The sequence below is a fragment of the Phyllobates terribilis genome, unplaced genomic scaffold (genome assembly GCF_046119375.1).
Source record: "Phyllobates terribilis strain yellow unplaced genomic scaffold, ASM4611937v1 Scaffold_10__3_contigs__length_209671492, whole genome shotgun sequence".
In the NCBI taxonomy this organism is placed as follows: domain Eukaryota; kingdom Metazoa; phylum Chordata; class Amphibia; order Anura; family Dendrobatidae; genus Phyllobates; species Phyllobates terribilis.
In genome coordinates, this window is record NW_027362770.1 from 204,946,474 (window position 1) to 204,959,156 (window position 12,683).

Below are 12,683 nucleotides of genomic sequence, written 5' to 3' on the forward strand. Positions count from 1 at the left end.
GCCCTGTATATATAATGTACTGATAATACAGGGGGTGTACTCACTTATACTGAGCCCTGTATATATAATGTACTGATAATACAGGGGTGTACTCACTTATACTGAGCACTGTATATATAATGTACTGATAATACAGGGGGTGTACTCACTTATACTGAGCCCTGTATATATAATGTACTGATAATACAGGGGTGTACTCACTTATACTGAGCACTGTATATATAATGTACTGATAATACAGGGGTGTACTCACTTATACTGAGCCCTGTATATATAATGTACTGATAATACAGGGGTGTACTCACTTATACTGAGCGCTGTATATATAATGTACTGATAATACAGGGGTGTACTCACTTATACTGAGCCCTGTATATATAATGTACTGATAATACAGGGGTGTACTCACTTATACTGAGCCCTGTATATATAATGTACTGATAATACAGGGGTGTACTCACTTATACTGAGCCCTGTATATATAATGTACTGATAATACAGGGGTGTACTCACTTATACTGAGCTCTGTATATATAATGTACTGATAATACAGGGGTGTACTCACTTATGCTGAGCCCTGTATATATAATGTACTGATAATACAGGGGTGTACTCACTTATACTGAGCACTGTATATATAATGTACTGATAATACAGGGGTGTACTCACTCATACTGAGCGCTGTATATATAATGTACTGATAATACAGGGGTGTACTCACTTATACTGAGCCCTGTATATATAATGTACTGATAATACAGGGGTGTACTCACTTATACTGAGCGCTGTATATATAATGTACTGATAATACAGGGGGTGTACTCACTTATACTGAGCCCTGTATATATAATGTACTGATAATACAGGGGTGTACTCACTTATACTGAGCCCTGTATATATAATGTACTGATAATACAGGGGTGTACTCACTTATACTGAGCCCTGTATATATAATGTACTGATAATACAGGGGTGTACTCACTTATACTGAGCTCTGTATATATAATGTACTGATAATACAGGGGTGTACTCACTTATACTGAGCCCTGTATATATAATGTACTGATAATACAGGGGTGTACTCGCTTATACTGAGCTCTGTATATATAATGTACTGATAATACAGGGGTGTACTCACTTATACTGAGCTCTGTATATATAATGTACTGATAATACAGGGGTGTACTCACTTATACTGAGCTCTGTATATATAATGTACTGATAATACAGGGGTGTACTCACTTATACTGAGCCCTGTATATATAATGTACTGATAATACAGGGGTGTACTCACTTATACTGAGCCCTGTATATATAATGTACTGATAATACAGGGGTGTACTCACTTATACTGAGCACTGTATATATAATGTACTGATAATACAGGGGTGTACTCACTTATACTGAGCTCTGTATATATAATGTACTGATAATACAGGGGGTGTACTCACTTATACTGAGCGCTGTATATATAATGTACTGATAATACAGGGGTGTACTCACTTATACTGAGCTCTGTATATATAATGTACTGATAATACAGGGGTGTACTCACTTATACTGAGCGCTGTATATATAATGTACTGATAATACAGGGGTGTACTCACTTATACTGAGCCCTGTATATATAATGTACTGATAATACAGGGGTGTACTCACTTATACTGAGCACTGTATATATAATGTACTGATAATACAGGGGTGTACTCACTTATACTGAGCGCTGTATATATAATGTACTGATAATACAGGGGTGTACTCACTTATACTGAGCCCTGTATATATAATGTACTGATAATACAGGGGTGTAATCACTTATACTGAGCGCTGTATATATAATGTACTGATAATACAGGGGTGTACTCACTTATACTGAGCCCTGTATATATAATGTACTGATAATACAGGGGTGTACTCGCTTATACTGAGCTCTGTATATATAATGTACTGATAATACAGGGGTGTACTCACTTATACTGAGCCCTGTATATATAATGTACTGATAATACAGGGGTGTATTCACTTATGCTGAGCACTGTATATATAATGTACTGATAATACAGGGGTGTACTCACTTACACTGAGCCCTGTATATATAATGTACTGATAATACAGGGGTGTACTCACTTATACTGAGCACTGTATATATAATGTACTGATAATAAAACAGGGGTGTACTCTCTTATGCTGAGCCCTGTATATATAATGTACTGATAATACAGGGGTGTACTCACTTATACTGAGCACTGTATATATAATGTACTGATAATACAGGGGTGTACTCACTTATGATGAGCGCTGTATATATAATGTACTGATAATACAGGGGTGTACTCACTTATGATGAGCGCTGTATATATAATGTACTGATAATACAGGGGTGTACTCACTTATACTGAGCGCTGTATATATAATGTACTGATAATAAAACAGGGGTGTACTCTCTTATGCTGAGCCCTGTATATATAATGTACTGATAATACAGGGGTGTACTCACTTATACTGAGCACTGTATATATAATGTACTGATAATAAAACAGGGGTGTACTCTCTTATGCTGAGCCCTGTATATATAATGTACTGATAATACAGGGGTGTACTCACTTATACTGAGCACTGTATATATAATGTACTGATAATACAGGGGTGTACTCGCTTATACTGAGCCCTGTATATATAATGTACTGATAATACAGGGGTGTACTCACTTATACTGAGCCCTGTATATATAATGTACTGATAATACAGGGGTGTACTCACTTATACTGAGCCCTGTATATATAATGTACTGATAATACAGGGGTGTACTCACTTATACTGAGCCCTGTATATATAATGTACTGATAATACAGGGGTGTACTCACTTATACTGAGCCCTGTATATATAATGTACTGATAATACAGGGGTGTACTCACTTATACTGAGCTCTGTATATATAATGTACTGATAATACAGGGGTGTACTCACTTATACTGAGCGCTGTATATATAATGTACTGATAATACAGGGGTGTACTCCCTTATACTGAGCCCTGTATATATAATGTACTGATAATACAGGGGTGTACTCACTTATACTGAGCCCTGTATATATAATGTACTGATAATACAGGGGTGTACTCACTTATACTGAGCCCTGTATATATAATGTACTGATAATACAGGGGTGTACTCACTTATACTGAGCCCTGTATATATAATGTACTGATAATACAGGGGTGTAATCACTTATACTGAGCACTGTATATATAATGTACTGATAATACAGGGGTGTATTCACTTATACTGAGCGCTGTATATATAATGTACTGATAATACAGGGGTGTAATCACTTATACTGAGCCCTGTATATATAATGTACTGATAATACAGGGGTGTACTCACTTATGCTGAGCCCTGTATATATAATGTACTGATAATACAGGGGTGTACTCACTTATACTGAGCACTGTATATATAATGTACTGATAATACAGGGGTGTACTCACTTATACTGAGCACTGTATATATAATGTACTGATAATACAGGGGTGTACTCGCTTATACTGAGCCCTGTATATATAATGTACTGATAATACAGGGGTGTACTCACTTATACTGAGCACTGTATATATAATGTACTGATAATACAGGGGTGCACTCACTTATACTGAGCACTGTATATATAATGTACTGATAATAAAACAGGGGTGTACTCTCTTATGCTGAGCCCTGTATATATAATGTACTGATAATACAGGGGTGTACTCACTTATACTGAGCCCTGTATATATAATGTACTGATAATACAGGGGTGTACTCACTTATACTGAGCACTGTATATATAATGTACTGATAATACAGGGGTGTATTCACTTATACTGAGCGCTGTATATATAATGTACTGATAATACAGGGGTGTACTCACTTATACTGAGCACTGTATATATAATGTACTGATAATAAAACAGGGGTGTACTCTCTTATGCTGAGCCCTGTATATATAATGTACTGATAATACAGGGGTGCACTCACTTATACTGAGCGCTGTATATATAATGTACTGATAATACAGGGGTGTACTCACTTATACTGAGCGCTGTATATATAATGTACTGATAATACAGGGGTGTACTCTCTTATGCTGAGCCCTGTATATATAATGTACTGATAATACAGGGGTGCACTCACTTATACTGAGCACTGTATATATAATGTACTGATAATAAAACAGGGGTGTACTCTCTTATGCTGAGCCCTGTATATATAATGTACTGATAATACAGGGGTGCACTCACTTATACTGAGCACTGTATATATAATGTACTGATAATACAGGGGTGTACTCACTTATACTGAGCTCTGTATATATAATGTACTGATAATACAGGGGTGTAATCACTTATACTGAGCGCTGTATATATAATGTACTGATAATACAGGGGTGTACTCACTTATACTGAGCGCTGTATATATAATGTACTGATAATACAGGGGTGTACTCACTTATACTGAGCGCTGTATATATAATGTACTGATAATACAGGGGTGTACTCACTTATACTGAGCGCTGTATATATAATGTACTGATAATACAGGGGTGTACTCACTTATACTGAGTCCTGTATATATAATGTACTGATAATACAGGGGTGTACTCACTTATACTGAGCGCTGTATATATAATGTACTGATAATACAGGGGGGAGAGAGAGCAAAGCTCAAGACAGATGATACTTTCAGAAAGTGTAATAAATAGCATATATTTTATTAAAGAGGTTACATATAACAATACAAAATTGGGGGTGCGGATGTATATATAGAGAAACTCACAATAAATAAAATGGCACATATAATGAGCAAAGGAGCTCCATAGATAACATAATAACATATGTATCAGAGGTATATACAAATGATAGTATCAAATATATGTGTGATCAATGGAGACTCCATACAAAGTATACATTAATTGTAATCATTCTAAACGGGAAGCTTGTGCTTCTATAGTAATTACCTGAGGTGAAAAGCCCACGTATGTGCCAGCCCCGACGCGCGTTTCGGCAATGCGCCTTTATCAAGGGGTATACAGGGGGTGTACTCACTTATACTGAGCGCTGTATATATAATGTACTGATAATACAGGGATGTACTCACTTATACTGAGCCCTGTATATATAATGTACTGATAATACAGGGGTGTACTCACTTATACTGAGCGCTGTATATATAATGTACTGATAATACAGGGGTGTACTCACTTATTCTGAGCACTGTATATATAATGTACTGATAATACAGGGGTGTACTCACTTATACTGAGCCCTGTATATATAATGTACTGATAATACAGGGGTGTAATCACTTATGCTGAGCCCTGTATATATAATGTACTGATAATACAGGGGTGTAATCACTTATGCTGAGCCCTGTATATATAATGTACTGATAATACAGGAGTGTACTCACTTATACTGAGCGCTGTATATATAATGTACTGATAATACAGGGGTGTAATCACTTATGCTGAGCCCTGTATATATAATGTACTGATAATACAGGGGTGTACTCACTTATACTGAGCGCTGTATATATAATGTACTGATAATACAGGGGTGTACTCACTTATACTGAGCACTGTATATATAATGTACTGATAATACAGGGGTGTACTCACTTATACTGAGCCCTGTATATATAATGTACTGATAATACAGGGGTGTAATCACTTATACTGAGCTCTGTATATATAATGTACTGATAATACAGGGGTGTACTCGCTTATACTGAGCCCTGTATATATAATGTACTGATAATACAGGGGTGTACTCACTTATACTGAGCGCTGTATATATAATATACTGATAATACAGGGGTGTACTCACTTATACTGAGCGCTGTATATATAATGTACTGATAATACAGGGGTGTACTCACTTATACTGAGCCCTGTATATATAATGTACTGATAATACAGGGGTGTACTCACTTATACTGAGCCCTGTATATATAATGTACTGATAATACAGGGGTGTACTCACTTATACTGAGCGCTGTATATATAATGTACTGATAATACAGGGGTGTACTCACTTACGCTGATCGCTGTATGTATAATGTACTGATAATACAGGGGTGTACTCACTTATACTGAGCGCTGTATATATAATGTACTGATAATACAGGGGTGTACTCTCTTATGCTGAGCCCTGTATATATAATGTACTGATAATACAGGGGTGTACTCACTTATACTGAGCGCTGTATATATAATGTACTGATAATACAGGGGTGTACTCACTTACGCTGATCGCTGTATGTATAATGTACTGATAATACAGGGGTGTACTCACTTATACTGAGCGCTGTATATATAATGTACTGATAATACAGGGGTGTACTCACTTATACTGAGCACTGTATATATAATGTACTGATAATACAGGTGTGTACTCACTTATACTGAGCCCTGTATATATAATGTACTGATAATACAGGGGTGTACTCACTTATACTGAGCGCTGTATATATAATGTACTGATAATACAGGGGTGTAATCACTTATACTGAGCCCTGTATATATAATGTACTGATAATACAGGGGTGTACTCTCTTATACTGAGCCCTGTATATATAATGTACTGATAATACAGGGGTGTAATCACTTATACTGATCCCTGTATATATAATGTACTGATAATACAGGGGTGTACTCACTTATACTGAGCCCTGTATATATAATGTACTGATAATACAGGGGTGTACTCACTTATACTGAGCCCTGTATATATAATGTACTGATAATACAGGAGTGTACTCACTTATACTGAGCCCTGTATATATAATGTACTGATAATACAGGGGTGTACTCACTTATACTGAGCGCTGTATATATAATGTACTGATAATACAGGGGTGTACTCACTTATACTGAGCCCTGTATATATAATGTACTGATAATACAGGGGTGTACTCTCTTATGCTGAGCCCTGTATATATAATGTACTGATAATACAGGGGTGTAATCACTTATACTGAGCCCTGTATATATAATGTACTGATAATACAGGGGTGTAATCACTTATACTGAGCCCTGTATATATAATGTACTGATAATACAGGGGTGTACTCTCTTATGCTGAGCCCTGTATATATAATGTACTGATAATACAGGGGTGTAATCACTTATACAGAGCACTGTATATATAATGTACTGATAATACAGGGGTGTACTCACTTATACTGAGCACAGTATATATAATGTTCTGATAATACAGGGGTGTACTCACTTATACTGAGCCCTGTATATATAATGTACTGATAATACAGGGGTGTACTCACTTATACTGAGCGCTGTATATATAATGTACTGATAATACAGGGGTGTAATCACTTATACAGAGCACTGTATATATAATGTACTGATAATACAGGGGTGTACTCACTTATACTGAGCACAGTATATATAATGTTCTGATAATACAGGGGTGTACTCACTTATACTGAGCCCTGTATATATAATGTACTGATAATACAGGGGTGTACTCACTTATACTGAGCCCTGTATATATAATGTACTGATAATACAGGGGTGTACTCACTTATGCTGAGCTCTGTATATATAATGTACTGATAATACAGGGGTGTACTCTCTTATGCTGAGCCCTGTATATATAATGTACTGATAATACAGGGGTGTACTCACTTATACTGAGCTCTGTATATATAATGTACTGATAATACAGGGGGTGTACTCACTTATGCTGAGCGCTGTATATATAATGTACTGATAATACAGGGGTATACTCACTTATACTGAGCACTGTATATATAATGTACTGATAATACAGGGGAGTAATCACTTATACTGAGCCCTGTATATATAATGTACTGATAATACAGGGGTGTACTCACTTATACTGAGCGCTGTATATATAATGTACTGATAATACAGGAGTGTACTCACTTATACTGAGCACTGTATATATAATGTACTGATAATACAGGGGTGTACTCACTTATACTGAGCACAGTATATATAATGTACTGATAATACAGGGGTGTACTCACTTATACTGAGCGCTGTATATATAATGTACTGATAATACAGGGGTGTACTCACTTATACTGAGCACTGTATATATAATGTACTGATAATACAGGGGTGTACTCACTTATACTGAGCCCTGTATATATAATGTACTGATAATACAGGGGTGTACTCACTTATACTGAGCACTGTATATATAATGTACTGATAATACAGGGGAGTAATCACTTATACTGAGCGCTGTATATATAATGTACTGATAATACAGGGGTGTACTCACTTATACTGAGCACTGTATATATAATGTACTGATAATACAGGGGTGTACTCACTCACAATCTCTCTTGTCCTGGACATCTTGTCGTCATGGCGCCACGCTGAGCATGCTCAGTCTATAGAGGCTTCAGACAGAAGGACACACCGTGCTGTCCTGTGTATATATTACATTGCTGACCACTGAGCCACCGTGCTGCCTTATATATATATTTCATTGCTGACCACTGAGCCACCGTGCTGCCTTATATATATATTACATTGCTGACCACTGAGCCACCGTGCTGCCTTATATATATATTACATTGCTGACCACTGAGCCACCGTGCTGCCCTATGTATGTATTACAGTGCTGACCACTGAGCCACCGTGCTGCCTTATATATATATTACATTGCTGACCACTGAGCCACCGTGCTGCCTTATATATATTACATTGCTGACCACTGAGCCACCGTGCTGCCCTATGTATGTATTACAGTGCTGACCACTGAGCCACCGTGCTGCCTTATATATATATATTACATTGCTGACCACTGAGCCATCGTGCTGCCCTATGTATGTATTACAGTGCTGACCACTGAGCCATCGTGCTGCCCTATGTATATATTACAGTGCTGACCACTGAGCCACCGTGCTGCCTTATATATATATTACATTGCTGACCACTGAGCCACCGTGCTGCCCTATGTATGTATTACAGTGCTGACCACTGAGCCACCGTGCTGCCTTATATATATATTACAGTGCTGACCACTGAGCCACCGTGCTGCCTTATATATATATATTACAGTGCTGACCACTGAGCCACCGTGCTGCCTTATATATATATTACATTGCTGACCACTGAGCCACCGTGCTGCCCTATGTATGTATTACAGTGCTGACCACTGAGCCACCGTGCTGCCTTATATATATATATTACATTGCTGACCACTGAGCCACCGTGCTGCCTTATATATATATTACATTGCTGACCACTGAGCCACCGTGCTGCCCTATGTATGTATTACAGTGCTGACCACTGAGCCACCGTGCTGCGTTATATATATATTACATTGCTGACCACTGAGCCACCGTGCTGCCTTATATATATTACATTGCTGACCACTGAGCCACTGTGCTGCCCTATGTATGTATTACAGTGCTGACCACTGAGCCACCGTGCTGCCTTATATATATATATTACATTGCTTACCACTGAGCCACCGTGCTGCCCTATGTATGTATTACAGTGCTGACCACTGAGCCATCGTGCTGCCCTATGTATATATTACAGTGCTGACCACTGAGCCACCGTGCTGCCATATATATATATTACATTGCTGACCACTGAGCCACCGTGCTGCCCTATTTATGTATTACAGTGCTGACCACTGAGCCACCGTGCTGCCTTATATATATATTACAGTGCTGACCACTGAGCCACCGTGCTGCCTTATATATATATATTACAGTGCTGACCACTGAGCCACCGTGCTGCCTTATATATATATTACAGTGCTGACCACTGAGCCACCGTGCTGCCTTATATATATATATTACAGTGCTGACCACTGAGCCACAGTGCTGCTCTATGTATAGATTACAGTGCTGAGCACTGAGCCACACATACTATATTTGTGATCAATATACAGGAGGGGTCGGTGTCTATTACATAGGTGATCAGTATATATTCTACACTGTGGGGAAAATAAGGATTTGATCCACTGCTGATTTTGCAGGTTTCCCCAACTCTCCGCTTCTTTTCTCCTCCTCTTTTCACTGCCTCTCCGCCTCTTTTCACTGCCTCTCCGCCTCTCTTCACTGCCTCTCCGCCTCTTTTCACTGCCTCTCCGCCTCTCTTCACTGCCTCTCCGCCTCTCTTCACTGCCTCTCCGCCTCTTTTCACTGCCTCTCCGCCTCTCTTCACTGCCTCTCCGCCTCTCTTCACTGCCTCTCCGCCTCTTTTCACTGCCTCTCCGCCTCTTTTCACTGCCTCTCCGCCTCTCTTCACTGCCTCTCCGCCTCTTTTCACTGCCTCTCCGCCTCTTTTCACGGCCTCTCCGCCTCTTTTCACGGCCTCTCCGCCTCTCTTCACTGCCTCTCCGCCTCTCTTCACTGCCTCTCCGCCTCTCTTCACTGCCTCTCCGCCTCTCTTCACTGCCTCTCCGCCTCTTTTCACTGCCTCTCCGCCTCTTTTCACTGCCTCTCCGCCTCTCTTCACTGCCTCTCCGCCTCTCTTCACTGCCTCTCCGCCTCTCTTCACTGCCTCTCCGCCTCTTTTCACGGCCTCTCCGCCTCTTTTCACGGCCTCTCCGCCTCTTTTCACGGCCTCTCCGCCTCTTTTCACGGCCTCTCCGCCTCTTTTCACGGCCTCTCCGCCTCTTTTCACTGCCTCTCCGCCTCTTTTCACTGCCTCTCCGCCTCTTTTCACTGCCTCTCCGCCTCTTTTCACTGCCTCTCCGCCTCTTTTCACCGCCTCTTTTCACCGCCTCTTTTCACGGCCTCTCGGCCTCTTTTCACGGCCTCTCGGCCTCTTTTCACGGCCTCTCGGCCTCTTTTCACGGCCTCTTTTCACGGCCTCTCTGCCTCTTTTCACGGCCTCTCTGCCTCTTTTCACGGCCTCTCTGCCTCTTTTCACGGCCTCTCCGCCTCTTTTCACTGCCTCTCCGCCTCTCTTCACTGCCTCTCCGCCTCTCTTCACTGCCTCTCCGCCTCTCTTCACTGCCTCTCCGCCTCTCTTCACTGCCTCTCCGCCTCTTTTCACTGCCTCTCCGCCTCTTTTCACTGCCTCTCCGCCTCTTTTCACTGCCTCTCCGCCTCTTTTCACGGCCTCTCCGCCTCTTTTCACTGCCTCTCCGCCTCTTTTCACGGCCTCTCCGCCTCTTTTCACGGCCTCTCCGCCTCTTTTCACTGCTTCTCCGCCTCTTTTCACTGCTTCTCCGCCTCTTTTCACTGCCTCTCCGCCTCTTTTCACTGCCTCTCCGCCTCTTTTCACTGCCTCTCCGCCTCTTTTCACTGCCTCTCCGCCTCTTTTCACTGCCTCTCCGCCTCTTTTCACTGCCTCTCCGCCTCTTTTCACCGCCTCACCGCCTCTTTTCACCGCCTCTTTTCACGGCCTCTCTGCCTCTTTTCACGGCCTCTCTGCCTCTTTTCACGGCCTCTTTTCACGGCCTCTCTGCCTCTTTTCACGGCCTCTCTGCCTCTTTTCACGGCCTCTCTGCCTCTTTTCACGGCCTCTCTGCCTCTTTTCACGGCCTCTCTGCCTCTTTTCACGGCCTCTCTGCCTCTTTTCACGGCCTCTCTGCCTCTTTTCACGGCCTCTTTTCACGGCCTCTTTTCTCGGCCTCTTTTCACGGCCTCTTTTCACGTCCTCTCTGCCTCTTTTCACGGCCTCTCTGCCTCTTTTCACGGCCTCTCTGCCTCTTTTCACCGCCTCTCTGCCTCTTTTCACGGCCTCTCTGCCTCTTTTCACGTCCTCTCTGCCTCTTTTCACGTCCTCTCTGCCTCTTTTCACGTCCTCTCTGCCTCTTTTCACCGCCTCTCTGCCTCTTTTCACGGCCTCTCTGCCTCTTTTCACGGCCTCTCTGCCTCTTTTCACGGCCTCTCTGCCTCTTTTCACGGCCTCTCTGCCTCTTTTCACCGCCTCTCCACCATTGCGGAGCTCGCAGAGCAGTTACACCGTCTGTCTCTGGAGGTGACTGGCCTCCGCTGTGAGGTTCAGCAGCAGCATCAGCGGCTACAGGTGGCTAATATGGGGGTCTCTGCAGGTAGGCCTGTCCAGCCTGAACCCAAGGTTGCCCTCCCGGACAGGTTTTCTGGAGGTAGGGACATGTTTTTTGTGTTCAAGGAGGACTGCAAGTTGTACTTTAAACTTCGTCCTTTCTCCTCCGGTAATCAGGAGCAGCGGGTTGGTATTGTGATCTCTCTACTGCAGGGAGATCCTCAGTCCTGGGCGTTTTCTTTTCAACAGGACTCGGTTTATCTCCAGTCTGTGGAGGGTTTTTTCGGGGCTCTAGCCCTCATCTATGATGACCCTGACCGAGTCGTGTTGGCTGAGTCTCGGCTATGTCGCCTTCAGCAGGGGAATCGGTCAGTGGAGACGGACACTTCTGAATTCCGTAGATGGGCGACGGATTCCAAATGGAAGGACTCAGCCCTTGGAAGTCAATGGTGTGAGGGGCTTACTGAAAGGTTGAAAGATGCCTTGGCAGTATATGAAACCCCTCAGTCCTTGGAGGCTGCCATGTCATTGCCGATACGTCTTGATAGACGGGTGAGACAACCTTCTCCGGGGTCTTCTTGTCGGGGTTGTGTACCATTGCCAAGGGAGTAGTCTGGGGGTGAACCAGTACTTGTGAGGTGGAGGAACCCATGCAGTTAGGGAGTGTCTCTACATCATA

At 41.7% G+C, this 12,683-nt stretch overlaps 1 protein-coding gene across 3 annotated transcripts in view; it reads left to right on the top strand.

The window, feature by feature from the left end:
* Positions 1 to 12,683, top strand: part of PDE3A (phosphodiesterase 3A) — a 611,920-nt gene that overhangs the window by 108,548 nt on the left and 490,689 nt on the right. Inside the window, exon 1 of one of the 3 annotated variants that reach the window (XM_073650586.1) lies at positions 12,234 to 12,556. The exons of the other annotated variants lie outside the window; for them this stretch is intronic. Coding sequence (XP_073506687.1) covers positions 12,527 to 12,556 — 30 coding nt within the window. The 5' untranslated portion in view covers positions 12,234 to 12,526. Of the gene's footprint in view, positions 1 to 12,233; positions 12,557 to 12,683 lie in introns of those variants that run through there. 3 annotated transcript variants of the gene reach the window in all.